Below are 17469 nucleotides of genomic sequence, written 5' to 3' on the forward strand. Positions count from 1 at the left end.
TGTGAAGCCATCTGGTCCTGGGCTTTTGTTTGTTGGAAGATTTTTAATCAGAGTCTCAATTTCAGTGCTTGTGATTCGTCTGTTCATATTTTCTATTTCTTCCAGGTTCAGTCTCGGAAGGTTGTGCATTTCTAAGAATCTGTCCATTTCTTTCAGGTTGTCCATTTTATTGGCATAGAGTTGCTTGTAGTAATCTCTCATGATCCTTTGTATTTCTGCAGTGTCATTTGTTACTTTTCCTTTATCATTTCTAATTCTGTTGATTTGAGTCTTCTCCCTTTTTTTCCTGATGAGTCTGGCTAATGGTTTATCAATTTTGTTTATCTTCTCAAAGAACTGGCTTTTAGTTTTATTGATCTTTGCTATTGTTTCCTTCATTTATCTTTCATTTATTTCTGATCTGATCTTTATGATCTCTTTCCTTCTGCTACCTTTGGGGTTTTTTTGTTCTTCTTTCTCTAACTGCTTTAAGTGTGAGGTTAGGTTGTTTATTTGAGATGTTTCTTGTTTCTTGAGGTAGGATTGTATTGCTATAAACTTCCCTCTTAGAACTGCTTTTGCTGCATCCCATACGTTTTGCATTGTCGTGTTTTCAATGTCATTTGTTTCTAGGTAGTTTTTTGATTTCCTCTTTGATTTCTTCAGTAATCTCTTGGTATTGTATTGTTTAGCCTCCATGTGTTTGTATTTTTAACAGTTTTTTTCCTGCAGTTGATATCTAGTCTTATAGCATTGTGGTCAGAAAAGATACTTGATATGATTTCAGTTTTCTTAAATTTACCAAGGCTTGATTTGTGACCCAAGATATGGTCTATCCTGGAGAATGTTTCATGAGCTCTTGACAAGAAAGTGTATTCCGTTGTTTTTGGATGGAATGTCCTATAAATATCAATTAAGTCCATCTTTTTTAATGTGTCATTTAAAACTTGTGTTTGCTTATTTATTTTCATTTTGGATGAGCAGTCCACTGGTGAAAGTGGGGTGTTAAAGTCCCCTAGTATGATTGTGTTACTGTCTATTTCCCCTTTTATGGCTGTTGGTATTTGCCTTATGTATTGAGGTGCTTCTATGTTGGGTGCATAAATATTTACAATTTTTATATCTTCTTGAATTGATCCCTTGATCATTATGTAGTGTCCTTCTTTGTCTCTTGTAATAGGCTTTATTTTAAAGTCTATTTTGTCTGATATGAGAATTGCTACTCCAGCTTTCTTTTGATTTCCATGTGCATGGAATATCTTTTTCTATCCCCTCACTTTCAGTCTGTATGTGTCCCCAGGTCTGAAGTGGGTCTCTTGTAGACAGCATATATACAGGTCTTGTTTTTGTATCCATTCAGCTAGTCTGTGTCTTTTGGTTGGAACATTGAATCCTTTTACATTTAAGGTAATTATTGATATGTAGGTTCCTATTACCATTTCTTAATTGTTTTGGTTTTGCTTTTGTAGGTCTTTTCCTTCTCTTGTGTTTCCTGCCTAGAAAAGTTCCTTTAGCATTTGTTGTAAAGCTGGTTTGGTGGTGCTGAATTCTGTTAACTTTTGCTTGTCTGTAAAGGTTTTAATTTCTCCATCACATCTGAATGAGATCCTTGCTGGGTAGAGTATTCTTGTTTGTAGGTTTTTCCCTTTCATCACTTTAAATATGTCCTGCCACTCCTTTCTGGCTTGCAGAGTTTCTGCTGAAAGATCAGCAGTTAACCTTATGTGGATTCCCTTGTATGTTATTTGTTGCTTTTCCCTTGCTGCTTTTAATATATTTTCTTTGTAGTTAATTTTTGATAGTTTAATTAATATGTGTCTTGGCATGTTTCTCGTTGGGTTTATCCTGTATGGGGCTCTCTGTGCTTCCTGGACTTGATTGACTATTTCCTTTCCCATGTTAGGGAAGTTTTCGACTATAATCTCTTCAAATATTTTCTCAGACCCTTTCTTTTTCTCTTCTTTTTCTGGGACCCCTATAATTTGAATGTTGCTGTGTTTAATGTTTTCCCAGCGGCCTCTGAGACTGTCCTCAATTCTTTTCTTTCTTTTTTCTGCTCCCTGGCAGTTATTTCCACCATTTTATCTTCTAGCTCACTTATCTGTTCTTCTGCCTCAGTTATTCTATTGATTCCTTCTAGAGTATTTTTAATTCCAGTTATTGTGTTGTTCATCACTGTTTGTTTGCTCTTTAGTTCTTCTAGATCCTTGTTAAATGTTTCTTGTATTTTCTCCATTCTGTTTCTGAGATTTTGGGTCATCTTTACTATCATTACTCTGAATTCTTTTTTCAGGTAGGTTGCCTATTTCATCTTCATTTATTTGGTCTTGTAGGTTTTTACCTTGCTCCTTCATCTGTAACATATTTTTTTGTCGTTTCTTTTTTTTTTTTTTTTTTGATGGTTGGAGCTGTATTCCTGCCTTACTGGTTGTTTGGCCTGAGGCATCCAGCACTGGAGTTTGCAGGCAGTTGGATAGAGCTGGGTCTTGGTGCTGAGGTTAAGACCTCTGGGAGGCCTCGCTCTAATTAATATTGCCTGGGATCATAGGTTCTCTGTTAGTCCAGTGGTTTGGACTCAGAGCTCCCACCACAGGAGCTCGGGCCTGACCTCCGGCCTGGGAACCAAGATCCCGCAAGCCGGTCACTGGGGCTTCCTCCCGTCCCCTTAGGTGTCCATGGTCCCCCACTGGTGCCTGGTAGGTTCCCTAGTTGTGCGGATACATGATTTATGCATCCTCTTGGTCTGCCATCTTGACTCCACCCCACAGCCTTTTATTTTTCTTTCCCTACATTGACATTCTTCAAGAGTACAGGCCATTTGTTTTTTTAGAAAGTCCCTCCAGTTGGTTTTGTTTGATTTCCATAGATTCACTTGTTCACTTTTGCCAAGAACACTACATGAAGAGTGTGTCTTCAGAGCCTCACATCAGGAGACTCACATGATGTCAGTTTTCCCCATCACTGATGGTGTTAAATTTCATGACTTGGTGAAAGTGCTACCTGAGAGTTTTATCTATTGTTAGGTTGCCACTTTCTTCTTTGTAATTAATAAGTAGTTTGTGGAGAGATACTTTGAGACTGTGTGTAACTTATTCCCCATGTTACTTTCACCATATGGTCTTATTTCATTCATTCTCAACCCCTATTAACTGGCTTCTGTCTGTCATGGTCATGATAACATGTTGCTAGATACAGCGTGCAGTTTTTTAGTCTTCTGACTCTCAGCAACATTATATTTAGTTGTCCCATTCTCCTTGAAATACTTTTCTTGTTTTATTTGATGTCAGACACTGTGTTCTAGTGAGTTCTTTTCTACCTAATTCACTGGTCACTATATCTATTACTCCTGTTACCCCTTCTCTTCTTTCCATCCTCTAAATGTCAGAGTTGCACAGAGTGTTGTCCTGTGTCTTCTAACTGTATTCTTTCCTTTGGCAATATCTTTTCTCATGGCTCAAAATGCTCTCAAGAGATTCACATGTTTCTATTCCTGCATCTCTCCTTTAAACTCCAGATATAGGTATACATTCAATTGTTTATTTGATGTCCCTCCTACCTAACCGTTCTCAGACCTCTTCATCCTAGTAAGTGAAAGAAACCAGGATCTCAGTGTTTTCCACTTGCCCTCTTACTTACTAATCCTTCTCTAATCAGTACATTATTCTCCCATCACTAGATTGAACCACTGCAGTACCTCCTAATTGGTCTCCCTGCTTCAGATGCTGATGCTTTCAGTCCATTGTCCATGCAGCATCCACATAAGCATCATGTCAGTTGTGTGGTTCTACGCCCACCTTGGCGTAGGACAAAATCTAAACTCCTATAAAATTAAAATTTTGCATAATCTCACCCCTGCTGATCCCTTCCATCTCATTTCATCTCCCCCTTATTGTGAGGGCTTTGCATTCTTTTAGTTCTGTGAGAGCTCTGCATTCTTTTAGTTCTTCAAAAGAGCTAAACTTTTTTCCTGCCTCAGGGCCTTTCTACATGTTGTTGGTTATTCCTGGTGTACTCTTTCTCCTGGAACATCACATGGCTGATTCCTGCTCAATAAAGTCTCAGCTTAAGTGTTAGCTCCTTAGTTGTATCTCTTTAGCCTTCTGTAACCACATTGAATTAGATTGTCTCTCTTTCATTATTTATCACAACACCCTGTTTCCATCAGTACATTTACTGCTATTTGCAGTGACCTTTTTCTTAACTTATTTTGTATCTCCTCATTGATACTCTTAAGTTCCATGAAGGTAGCTTGTTGCTGTTGGATCTCTCAGTATTTTGAGATACTGGATGGCTCCAGTACAGGACCTGGCACATGGTGTATACGCAAATATTGGATGGATGGATGGATGGATGGATGACCGTTAATTGGTTGTTTCAGTGTCAGGGCCTATCAGAATAGATGGAAACAGCAGGACTAGTTGAAGCTTTCATTATTGTTGAAATGGAAAGGACCTTTACCTGGTTTGTCTTAGCTACAAATTATCTGGATGCCTGATGAATAGCCTCAAAAGTCAAACAAGTCACCACTAGGAAATAGAGAAAGCTGTACAGATAGATAGAATATAAGCTGGATTTAAGGAAAAAAGTGGTTCCAGGTTAGTTTTATGTCCCTTTTGTTCTTCTGCCTGCTTTCTTGCTTCTTTGACCTCTTGGAGAGATAATAACAATCAAGTTAGAGGTGCTTGAAACATAATTAGTAAGGTATAAAAAATAGTGGGGCATGAACCAGGTCAAATCATTTTGAATGTAAACCGTTTCCCTCATATAAGAAAAGAGAAACACCAATACATACTTGAATTAGGAAATATTCAAGAATTTACCAGTTACTTGAACTGAAGAAAAGTCAGGGGTCTTAGATAAACACTTATTCTTAACCTAAATTATCATGGTCTAATCTGCTATCCATTAATTGCCAAAAATATTTTGTTTTCTACAGCTGAAATATTTAATGAGAACTTTGGGCCAGATTTTCGAGAGGAAGAGACCTTTTTTTCTGTGTTTGCCATCTTTTTTCCTGCCGCAACTGGTATTCTGGCTGGAGCAAATATCTCAGGTGATCTTGCAGTAAGTATTATAAAGTGCTGTATCGATTTTATACAAAAAGTGATATACATATATTTATTTTTAAAGGTAGACTTAAAAAATGTTCTTGTCTTCTAGGATCCTCAGTCAGCCATACCCAAAGGAACACTCTTAGCCATTTTAATTACTACGGTGGTTTACATAGGAATTGCAGTATCTGTAGGTAAATAACCTTACATTTGTTATGTGTTTCAGAAATTTAATGATGTACATACTATAAACATTCATTTTCATGACATTATATTTCTAACTTTTAAATTAAGAAATATTTCAATAAAAAGATGCGAAGTTTTGTATTTTCAAAAATACTTAAGTAAACTAGTGGTGATTCTGTAGACATTATCTAAGTCACCAAATGCTCTAAGGTTTTTCCTCTAGGATTTCTATTAATTAGTAAGTTAGAAAGTTATGTAAAATCTTATCTGCAGATTCTTAAATTTCACTGAGATATATTTACAGAAAATGTAATTCGTATGTAGAAGTAAATGCATTTTACTTTCTGAGCTTTACAAATTTTGGAATATTTTTGTTTATGACTGTTATTTTATATTTTTACATAATCTTGTTGTATGAAGATTGTTTCAAGGCTATTAAGAAATACCTGGCATTTTTTACCATAAAACCTAATTTCAATGCACAGGAGATACTACATTGAATGAAAAGTGTTATTAAATTAATGAAAATGGTTTTAAACCACTTTAATACATTCATGGAATCATAACATTTTAGAACTTGAAGAAAGGACTTAAGTGGTCAGCCAGTCTCTAAATCTTTTATAGATGAGGAAGTAAAAGGTCAGAGATTTTGTTACCAACCATATGATAATGGCACTTCCTTAAAAAAATTGTTTTCATGGCAAAGAGGGTTTTCGTGTTTATTTATTTATAAGCAAATAAATAAATAATTTTAAAAGGCTATTTATAATAGGAGGTTCTTAACTGAAACATAGTACAGAAAAAAATTTAATAACTACTGAGTTTACATATAATTTGCATACATTGACTGTAGATACTGTCTTGTCTTGAATTTAGTACACATTCATGAAAGTACATCGTTTACCCAGAAAACATATGTTCTTAAAATGTAAGCATTGTCTTTAATATCTAAATTCTAAAATTCAGGTTTTACAGTTAAAATTTTTAAGCATACTACAAGAATAAATCTTAGTCTAGTACTAATCAGAAGAGTCACAAACTCCAAATTCATCAACTACAGAATATAAATTTTCCATATATTTGAGTAAGAAAATTTTTATTTTTGCCATATATTCAATCGTGTTGGGAAGTAATGATGGAACTGTTTTTACAAACTGAGCTGCTAATTTGCATAAATGTAATTTTGAAATTTTACTAAACAAGAGTTAGAAATGCTAATAATATTATCATGGTGGGCTATGTTAACATTTGAAAAAGTAACTCGATTACATTTATCGTTGCAATGCATACATAAATACCTGAAATTCATTTTGAAAAAAGAAAATGAATTAGGTTTATAAGCTTATTAGCAAAATATTTTTGTATTCCCCTAAAAGTTTCTAGCATGCTTGTATACAAGGGTCCCCAACCTCCGGGTTGCAGACCGGTACTGGTCCGCGGCCCATTAGGAACCAGGCCGCACAGCAGGAGGGGAGCGGCATGTGAATGAGCGAAGCTTCATCTGCCGCTCCCCATTGCCCGCGTTACTGCCTGAACCATCCACCACCACCCCACCCCACCCCTAACCATCCCCACCCCGTCCATGGAAAAATTATCTTACACAAACCCAGTCCCTGGTGCCAAAAAAATTGGGGACCGCTGTTTATATACATTATACATAAGCTAGCTATGGAAAATTTACTTTTAGTTTAAAAAATGATATAACTGATTATGTTTCATGGGAAATAATTTGTTATTGCAGGAAAACATTTCTGTTTTTATCTGACGCTCCAATAATGCTTGCCCTCGTACTCATTTCATTCTGTCTACACTAGGGCAACAGGAGTAGCCCTTTCTCCCTGTTATTCAGTAGCGGAGTCAGTAAAGATCACCTCTACACTAGTAATTGTGTAACTAGCTCAAGCAGTGGAACCTTTTTTCCCCAGACAATTCTGATGGAGAACATCAAAATATGAAATATAAAGGCATAGCTGCTTTAGGGTTAGATAGGGCTCTCTCTGTTCTGCCCTCAACCTCCAGTGGTTTCAGGAGTACCTTTAAGGAGATGGTTTTGCAAACACTGCTCTGAAACTTCGAAGAAGAAATTTAAGAATGAAGAACTGTATACAGACTGTCTAGTCATTAAAAAACTCTTCCTTTCAAAACTTAATTTTTGTTTTATTGTTTAGTTTTTGTTGTAATGCCTGTGATTTTTACCCCATATATGATGAGAAAGCAATGTTAAAGTGCTTCAAAAGTAAGAATATATGAACTCTAAGGAATGGTCATTACTGTTAGTTGTACATCATATGTTATTCCAAATAATTCTTAATACTGGGGACCATGATGCTTTCCAAATTCTGTTCCAGGTAAACCTTTCTTAATTATAAATACAATGTATGCTATAATAAGCAAGTATATACAGTCAGCACTGTAATTTCTTTATGGGTGTATATAATTTTGAAATGAATGTAAGCATTAGTTTGATTTTTTTGTCCTCATTGTCACTTGTGCTTCAGGTTCTTGTGTTGTTCGGGATGCTACGGGGAACGTTAATGACACTATTGTAACAGAGCTAACAAACTGTACTTCTGCAGCCTGCAAATTAAACTTTGACTTTTCATCTTGCGAAAGCAATCCTTGTTCCTATGGCCTAATGAACAACTTCCAGGTGAGCATCAAATTTATATTATACAGACATTCTGTGTTCATCTAGAGGTCAGACTGCTATCAACTCTGACCATTCAGAGTATAGCAAAAACTTAGAAGGGAGGATTGTTGTTACTTTATACCCAGATATCAATAAAGACTGTACGCAACTAATTGGGCAAACAGAAGAATATGAAAGAATGAAATCTGAGCCTGTTCAAGGGCAAAAGGGCCCCAGAGGGCAACACTTTTATCATAGGGTATAATATACAGTATACTGTTTCAGAAAGCAAGAAAGCATCTCACACATGGTCATATGTGCTGGGTCTATTTTTGGATTCTCTGTTGTGTTCCATTGATCTTTGTGTCTATCCCTCCACCAATGCCATACTTTCTTGATTACTATAGTTGGTTGTAAGTCTTGAAATCAGGTAGCTTGATTCCTCCTATTTTATTCTTTTTCAAAATTGTTTTAGCTATTTTAGTTCCTTTGCTTTTCCAAATAAATTTTAGAATAATCTATGTTTATCTACAAAAAAGTCTTGTTGGAATTTTGATAGGAACTGTATTAAACTTGTACATGAATTTGGGGAGGATTGATAAATTTACTATGTTGAGTGTTCCAACCCATGAACACTTACGTTTCTCCATTTATTTAGATCTTCTTTAACTTCTTTCATAAGTATTATGTAGTTTTCAGAATATCAATCCTGTACATATTTTGTTAGACTTACATCTAAGTATTTCATTTTTATTTTGAGCAGTTTAAATCCATACTAATTGAAATGAGTTCAGTTTTCTAATTTGAGGTTTCTCCATAATTGCTTTATATATGAATGCCCTTTTAAAAAAGTATTGATTAGTATCAGTAGTCTTATTTAATTAGATCTGGCTATCTTATAGTGATGCTGTGTTAAACCACTCTTGAACAACAGAATAAAATTATTAATGGATGCTTGAAAGTTTGTGAACTATTAAACATATGAACTGTGTAAAGATTAGTATTACTGCTCAAGTATTTGGAGAATATCAGTTTTATTATTACCTCTATAAGGTACTGAAAGCAAAATGAAATTTTTGTAAAATTTATGGGTTTTAGATAGAAGAGGAAAAGGAATCACTAAAATTTGGAGGATATTTTGAGAGTTGCTTGATAAGCCTCAGGATGCTAGAAATAAAAGAACACAAAGGTATAAATTCAGGAGATTAAAACAAGATATTCTGTGGTAAATTCATAGAATAGATGGTACTGCTAATTCAAAGTGGAAAATAAAAATTTTGCTTCCTAGTGTTTCTCCAATAATGTGTAAACATAATAAACAGAATAGTTGAGGATTTAATGTATTGCAGAACATTATATAGACATTTTATGTAGAATCTATGTATTTTACATTAAAATTTTATAACTTAAATTTTTAATGCCATAATTTGTATTTTCTTTTGTATAGTTTCAAGCAATTTACTGCACTTTCAGTGGTTAAAAATATTGAACTAAATTATGTAATAGGAGTTTGTTTTTTCTAGTCATAAGACTAGGCAAAATCGTAGGAATGAAAGAAAGTATTCATGTCCAGCTAATTATTCAGGCCAATTCGGACATTGATACTGTGTATGAAAGGCACAGATGTTGGTCTCTGCCCAGTGACTGAAAATGCCAATCAGATTTCTGTGTTGTTGCCTTGAAATACAAAAGTGTGTTGTCTTTATCAAGTCTAAGTATGGACTCATTCAAGCAAAGTGTGAGAGTTTGGTGTATGTAAAGCTGCTTTTCCAATTTAAGTAAATTAAAAAAAAATACTTTGTAAAGCGATACAGAATGGAAAGAAAATCCTGTAAAATTATCAATTGCTTGTCACTTGGAGAATGAAGAATGGTGAATAGAACATAACTGAGGAGCATGTAAGTGGAGACTCCATCACGAAATCTATACAAAGGCACGCTATATAATGCTGTTTTGCATATAGTTGATAAATATATGCATATATATAATAGGGTCACTTTATTTTTCTTAAATGTTTAATTTTCTTTAGTTTTATGTTTCTTATTTCTACATTTTAATGTCCTCTGAAACCTTTGACTCCCCACTGCTTAATAAACAAAATGTGAGCTTCTTTGCTCTGTCAAAGCCTTTCATACCCAAACTAAAGTCCCACTGCTTCTATCCAGACTGAACTCCAGTCATTACGTGTTTGTATATGTATACATGCACACGCTTACCCTACTCTTTTGCTTTATTTGGTGCTTCACTCTGCTTGGAATGCACTGGCTTTTTCTTTTTATATGTCCAAATCTGTCTGCTCTTCAAACCCAATTCCATGAAGATTTTTTTGAACCCTAAATCGTCAACACACACACATTCCCCACACAAAATCTCACCATTTGTTTTACTTGCCACTTTTTTTTTTACCTTTTATTAGACTTTTGTCTTTTATCCCCCCCTTATTAAAGACCAGACCATCTTTTGTTTTTCATCTTTGTTTCCACTATATATTTTGGACAACACTGATGTTACTATTATTTGAATGCATTTTCATTTACTTGCTACTCATATTTTACCATAAAATGGTGGGAAACACAAAGGTTATTAGATAAATGTATAACTAGAAAACAGGAAACTTGGCAAATCATAGAAGCATAGTTTCTAGATGCTAAGCATGGAGCATTATTTATCTTAATTCAGAGGTGATGGAAGAAAAGAAAATGAATCTTTTCCTCAAAGCATGAAAGGTGAAATGTTGCAGTTATATGTAATGTTGCTGGTGTCAGTTTTGGCTTAATCTATCAATGTATCATATTCTTTTTTCTCCCCTTTTTTCTTCATTTACCTCCTGCCTTTGTACTTACTTAACTTTGAAGGCATTACAGACAGACATGGAATTTTGTATTATCTGATAAGTATATATAACAGAAGTCAAGTCTGCTTATTTTTATCTTGGTCCACCTTATCTATCCTTTATAATATCCTTCCCTAAGGACAGATTTGGCAATGCTAGATAATCTAGCATTAAATAATAACTGTGTAAAAATAGTGATTATGAAAAATGTATCATGTGTATGTAACTACTAAATTAAAAGGCTGAATAGAAAATCATCTTTTCAATGAGTTTTTTCTCCCGGAGATTCTCAGAGAAGTCAATGCTAATGTTTCTTAAAACTCTTAAATATGTTCTTCAGGTTTAAACCTAAATCTTCTGAAAGATGCAGGGAGAGACATTTAAGTGAAACAAGGTGGTTTATGTATACATGAAACCAGACTTAGGTATTATGGCCAGGGATTGTGCCCAGAGCTAGTTTTACATCAGGCTTAATATTAAATTATAGGCAAGTGTATAATAAACAGCCTAAAACCTGATTTCCTTATCTCCTTGGTCTCAGTTGGCATGTTCTTGGTCAATATAAATGAAAGGTAAATCTCCACTAATGAAGTAATGAATCTAGGTGGTGATCATCATTCACTACTGGTAAAATTTATAATGCATAGATCAAGTTGACAGTACCTGAATCCATTAAACAACTCTTCCAAATCAATTTAATATTTTGACAGATTTCAAAGGTTCACAAGGAACAGTGCAGTGAAAACCTGTGTACCTGCCCTTCATTCGTATTTACTAGTAGTTTATATTTTGCCCCATTTTCCTTATCTTTATATATATATGTATAGTATTTTTCTCCTCAAACATATGAGAATAAATTATAGACATCACAACATGACAATCAGATTGAAGTATTTAAAACATTCTGTACAAGCACGGTAAATTTTCCCACCCAAGTAATTCAGTGTTGATGAAATACTGTTCTCTAAATATATATTCCATATTCATACTTCCTTACTTCTTCCAGTAATGTCCCAGATCAATTTTTCTCAGATCCAGGATTCAATCTGGTGTCACACATGGCCTTTAGTTATTTTTAAATTCTTTAATCTAGAGGAGTTCCCAGCCTGCCTGTTTTAACCTTTCAGGATGTTGACATTTTGAAGAGTCCAGGCAATTTATTTTGTATAGTGCTCCTCTGTTTGGATTTATTTGATTGCCTTCTCATCGTCTAAGTTAGTGATCCATTTTTTTTTAAACTTCATCATAGGGAAATGTTTGAACATGTACAAAGATAGAGAAAGCAATATAATGTACCTAACATACACATTTTCCAAGTTCATCAGTTATCAGCGCATGGCTAATTTTGTTTTATTTATGATTCCCCACTTCCTAGATTATTTAGAGGCAAATCCTGGAGTTAGATCCTTTCAGCTGGATATTTCTACTTTTAGCTTTAATAAATAAGTACTCTTTAAAGACAAACAAAAAACATAACCACAATACCAATCTACTATCTTAACATTAAAAAAAGGAAACAACCTTCCTGACAGAAGTATATCAAACCACCTTGGAATACTCTTGCCAGAAAACTTGTACCTCAGTCTGATCAACTTGTCTAGATCTACCTACCTACCAGTTGACTAGAAATAGAGGTGAGAGGAACAAGTTAAACAAGGCAGTGGAGATTATCGGCAAAATCCAGAGCGTGGGGTTTCTCTAGGAGAAATGACATAAAAATCATAAAATGTAAAGGAAAGGGTGAGCCTGTAGATTGAAAAAGACTTAAGAGACGTATCAACCAAATGTAAATGTAATCCTTTTGTGGATCCTGATTTGAACAAACTTTTAAAAAGCAAGAAAAGAGGAATAATTTGGGGATTTTGAATGTGATTGGGTATTTGATGCTGTTAAGGAATTACCCAGTTTTTAAGCTGTGACAGTGACTTTGTAGTTACAGTTTTTAAAGGTTTTTACGCATTAGAGGTACACACAAACATTTATGCATGAAATGAGATCTGGGGTTTAATTCGCAATAATGAAAAGATTGGCCCTGTTGAAACTGAGCGATGGATACTTTGTAGTTCAGTGTGCTCTTCTCTCTGCCATTGTGTGTGCCTTTGACATTTTACAAAATAAAAAGTTTTTTTACATTTGGGGCTGGTGGTAAATCAGTTTCAGAAGTTTGTAACGCACGTAACCATTATTACTGTTTACTACTGTTATTTTTATCAGATTTCTCCCAGAATTACTATTAGTGTTCTTCATAGGAATAAGAAAGATGAAGTGTTGTGTTCTTTTTTGAATTTTATGTAAGACTTATTTTACCATTTTTGTCACTTTTTTAAGGTAATGAGCATGGTGTCAGGCTTTGCACCACTAATTTCTGCAGGTATCTTTTCAGCCACTCTTTCTTCTGCATTAGCATCCCTTGTGAGTGCGCCCAAAATATTTCAGGTAAGTATTTTCACGTTACAAATTTTATTAAAGGGGCAGTTAAGGTAATACATTTCAATATGGGATTTTTAATATTTTTAAATTATTTGTTTACTTCTATCAAGCCCATGTATTGATATTTATATGACATATATACAAACACATATATCAAGAGTGGCATATTTAATTTTATGCATATGAATGTGGATGTGTATATATAAACACTTGGCCTATATCTACTCTCAGGGTGTAATTTTTGAGTTGTCTTTCTGGAAGTGGTGATGAATTTTTGCTTTATGGACATACTGTTAGCATAAATTTTCATAATGTCTTAACAAGGATAAAAAGTATAGTCCAAGACCATAAATCAAAAGAATTAAAGTATCTTATTCCTATTAGCATAATGCCAACATTAATGTTTTATTTTATGAATATTTGAATGTCTAATACGTGCTATACATTATGTTAGGTACTCAGGATATAATAATAAATGATAGACATTGTCTCCCTTTAATGAGCATTAAATAAACGGCTGATACTGGATAGAAAATACTTTTTATTACTAAAACAAATGAGATATTGATTCTGCAGCTTTGTTCTTAATTTCCTTTGTTCTTTTTGTTTGTTCTTAATTTTTTGTTGTAGCTAGTTAGTACAGTAGAGGTGTAGAATATTTACTAAAATTATTTTCAGTATTGTTTTAAGAAAGGTGATTATGTTTTATAATTAGGATTTTCATTTGTTTTGAGTCTAGGATTTGGACTTGGTTTTCTTCAAATAGGTCACACGTCTGTCATACTTCTCAAGGTTCCACATTTCTTCTATGTGTATGCCTGCTCCTTTGACTCTTTATTCATATAAGAATTTCAGCCTGGGGTGGAATAAAATGTATAAAAACTTCAGTGTATTCTAAACCTCCTGTCTTTCTGATGCTAGAAATGATTGAATCTCCTTTACAGTTTGTAGGTGAAGCAGCGTGAGGGGAAAGAAAGAGGACCAAGAATTAGAAACTTGGGCTCCATTCCTGATTAACCTATTGTAACTGTAAGGAGATCTGTATGTCTTATTTTGATATATTTCATTTTAATGTTTACATTTCTTCATTAGGCCTTATGTAAGGACAACATCTACCCAGCTTTCCAGATGTTTGCTAAAGGTTATGGGAAAAATAATGAACCTCTTCGTGGCTACATCTTAACATTCTTAATTGCACTTGGATTCATCTTAATTGGTTAGTCTATAAATGTACGCTAATGTAGATTTTGGTGCATTTATAGTATCAGCTGTCAACACTGAATTATAAACAAAATGTTACTTTGCCTGCAATACTAAGTTAGTTTCTTTTTGATCAAAGGAATGTTTAGAAAATAATGCAAATAATAGCACTTGTTAAATATTTGCTAAAATTCTTACCATCACTAATTCTCCATTAGGGCTAGAGGGAACTCTTAGGTTCTTGTCCCTAAAACAAATATGATAATAGCATAAGGAAAAGGATTCCAGTGTCTTTCATGAAGGTAGAACGTCCGCCGATCTACTTTTTGGTACTGTTGCCTCTGATCGTAAGGAAGCTAATGGGTCTTTCACTGCTAAAGAAGACCTTGGACTTTTATTAAAAGTCTGATTATACTACCGGAAACTAACTCTCATGTGATATTTAAGAATGTATTTGGTTAAGTTTCCTATGATCCAACAGTTCTTTTTAGGGGTTTTTACCCTATAGAAACTCACATATATAAGAATATTCTTAGTGTCATTAATTATAATAGTGATAAATGAAGCAACCTGAGTACCTATCAACAGAAGAGTGAAGCTGCAGAATAATATTCCGTAGTAAAAAAGTGAATAAACTTGGTTTTCATGTATTAATATGGATGAATCTCAAATATAATATATGTGAAAATAACAAATTGCAGAATGATAATATAGTATGATATAATTTACGTAACTTTTAAAACACCCAGAACAGTGCTACACAATGCTTATGGACCATATATGTGTGTAGTAAAACGAAATAATGTCACTGGAAAGAATATTCCAACTTTGATGAGTTGAGGTATAAAGGGGGCTTCTACTGTGTACATAAGGTATGATTTCTGAAAATTAAAGTATATAAAGTATATATGGCAAAATTCATTAAATCTGGTTTGTGGATGTAGGAGTATTCATTATGCTGTTATCTAAAGGTTTGAAATAATTCATAGTTTTAAAGAGTTAAAAAAAGGTCTAATATGTCAGTTAAATATGCTTCATGTTTCTTTTGCAGCTGAACTGAATGTCATTGCTCCAATTATCTCTAACTTCTTCCTTGCATCGTATGCATTGATCAATTTTTCAGTATTTCATGCATCACTTGCAAAATCTCCAGGTGACTTACTTTTTTTAAAAGTTCTGTAAATGTGGTAATGTCTGATTTTAGAGAAAATGAAACTTTATATATAAATTTATTTATTTTATTTATTTATTTTTGGCTGTGTTGGGTCTTTGTTGCTTTCTCTAGTTGCAGCGAGCAGGGCCTACTCTTCGTTGCGGTGCATGAGCTTCTCATTGCAGTGGCTTCTCTTGTTCCGGAGCACAGGCTCTAGGCACGTGGGCTTCAGTAGTTGTAGCACGTGGGCTCAGTAGTTGTAGCTCGCTTGCTCTAGAGCGCAGGCTCAGTAGTGGTGGCGCACAGGCTTAGTTGCTCCGCGGCATGTGAGATCTTCCTGGACCAGGGCTCGAACTTGTGTCCCCTGCATTGGCAGGCGGATTCTTAACCACCGCGCCACTAGGGAATCCCAAGAAAACAAAACTTTAACACATTTTAAAAGATGGCATGTGGAGAATTATCTCACTAGTGCTTCACTCTGCCTTTATAGTTGAGTCAAATTGAGTCTTCAAAGATCTCTTTATCATGAAGTTTATTGCTAAATAATGCCTGTTTCTTGTCTTCAAAGAATTTAAAATAGCATTAATTTTAAATTCTGACACTGTGAAAGAATTACTTTGCTTTTTTCTGTTTTTATTATTTATTTAGCTGATTGCTATTTCAGTTCTAAGAACATTATTATGATATAAACCTATCCAGGAATATTTTTAACACAATGAGTTCTGTGGAGTTCTAATATAAGGGGTCTTTATCAACTGAAAAATTACTCCATATACATTTTTTATGGGTTTTGTTATAAACCATGATAGCAATTGGACATCAGAGAAGGAAATAAGGAACAAAAGCACTGTTCCTTCTAAGGGTCTAAAAGTTTCTCAGAAAAGGAAAGATAAAGTATGGGAACTTAGGACACAAACATCTTAGCTTCAGTTTTTACTTTAAGAATATAAATTTTAGAGGTGGGTATGGGTGTGGCTATAAAAGGGCAGCACAAGGGATCCTTGTGTTGGACTTTTCCTTATCTTGACTGTCTTAATATTTTAGTTGTGATATCGTGATAGCATTTTGCAAGATGTTATCATTGGGAGAAACTAGGTAAAGGGTCCCCGGAATCTCTGTGTATTATTTCTTACAACTTTGTGTGAATCTGCAGTTATCTCAAAATTAAAAGTTTAATTTTAGAAAAGAATATAAGTTTTATTGAAATGATTTAAAAATAGTATTTTGGGCTCTGGAATTACCTATGAATGAAAATTTAAAACACGGTCTTCAACAGTTTTTCGAGTGAGCTTATTAATTCATAAATACTTCCCCAAATGGGAAGGTATGTTTCTATAGTCAACTCACAGTTTTTCTAGCAAGTAGATGAATTTTTTAATGATTCTGCAGAACAGTTTGTTTGAATTGTTTTATACATTCATTAGGATATAGATGTGTCTCCTGCTAAAACACAGAAAATAAAACCACACTATTAAGTACTCAATTTGAAACCTAATTTTTTAATCTTCTCTAATTTTTAGCATTCACTGGGGTAAGTTGATTTATACTTTTTTGGTAAGGAATTTTTTGAATACAGAACTAGTAAGATAGGGTAATGTGGACATAAATAGATGTGCCCACTTCATGGCGGTCAAGAATCATGATGTTGTGATCAGTAATGGTCTATGACTTCACTGTTATAATTAGCCTTATAGTTCACATTTAAAGACCTTTTAGTGTAGCAGCCGCAGAGAAATTTATTTTGTGCATACGTATGTACCACTGTCTAAAGCAGATGAGGTATCCAAGTGACTTTTATTTATCTATTTTGTTTGTTATTGTTAGGATGGCGCCCTGCCTTCAAATACTACAACATGTGGATATCACTACTTGGAGCAATTCTTTGTTGCATAGTGATGTTTGTCATTAACTGGTGGGCTGCATTGCTAACGTATGTGATAGTTCTTGGACTTTACATTTACGTTACCTACAAAAAACCAGGTAATTACATTTTGTAATCCAAGTATGA

General features: G+C 34.2%; 1 protein-coding gene across 2 annotated transcripts in view; it reads left to right on the top strand.

Moving 5' to 3' along the window:
- The window catches only part of SLC12A2 (solute carrier family 12 member 2), a 115088-nt gene that overhangs the window by 58223 nt on the left and 39396 nt on the right, over positions 1–17469 (top strand). For both annotated transcript variants that reach the window (XM_082380695.1, XM_082380696.1), the window contains exons 8-14: positions 4916–5043; positions 5140–5224; positions 7715–7866; positions 13007–13114; positions 14201–14324; positions 15360–15461; positions 17286–17441. In XM_082380695.1, coding sequence (XP_082236821.1) covers positions 4916–5043; positions 5140–5224; positions 7715–7866; positions 13007–13114; positions 14201–14324; positions 15360–15461; positions 17286–17441 — 855 coding nt within the window. The remainder of the gene's footprint in view (positions 1–4915; positions 5044–5139; positions 5225–7714; positions 7867–13006; positions 13115–14200; positions 14325–15359; positions 15462–17285; positions 17442–17469) is intronic.

Source organism: Balaenoptera borealis (assembly GCF_965194805.1).
Source record: "Balaenoptera borealis genome assembly, chromosome: 2".
In the NCBI taxonomy this organism is placed as follows: domain Eukaryota; kingdom Metazoa; phylum Chordata; class Mammalia; order Artiodactyla; family Balaenopteridae; genus Balaenoptera; species Balaenoptera borealis.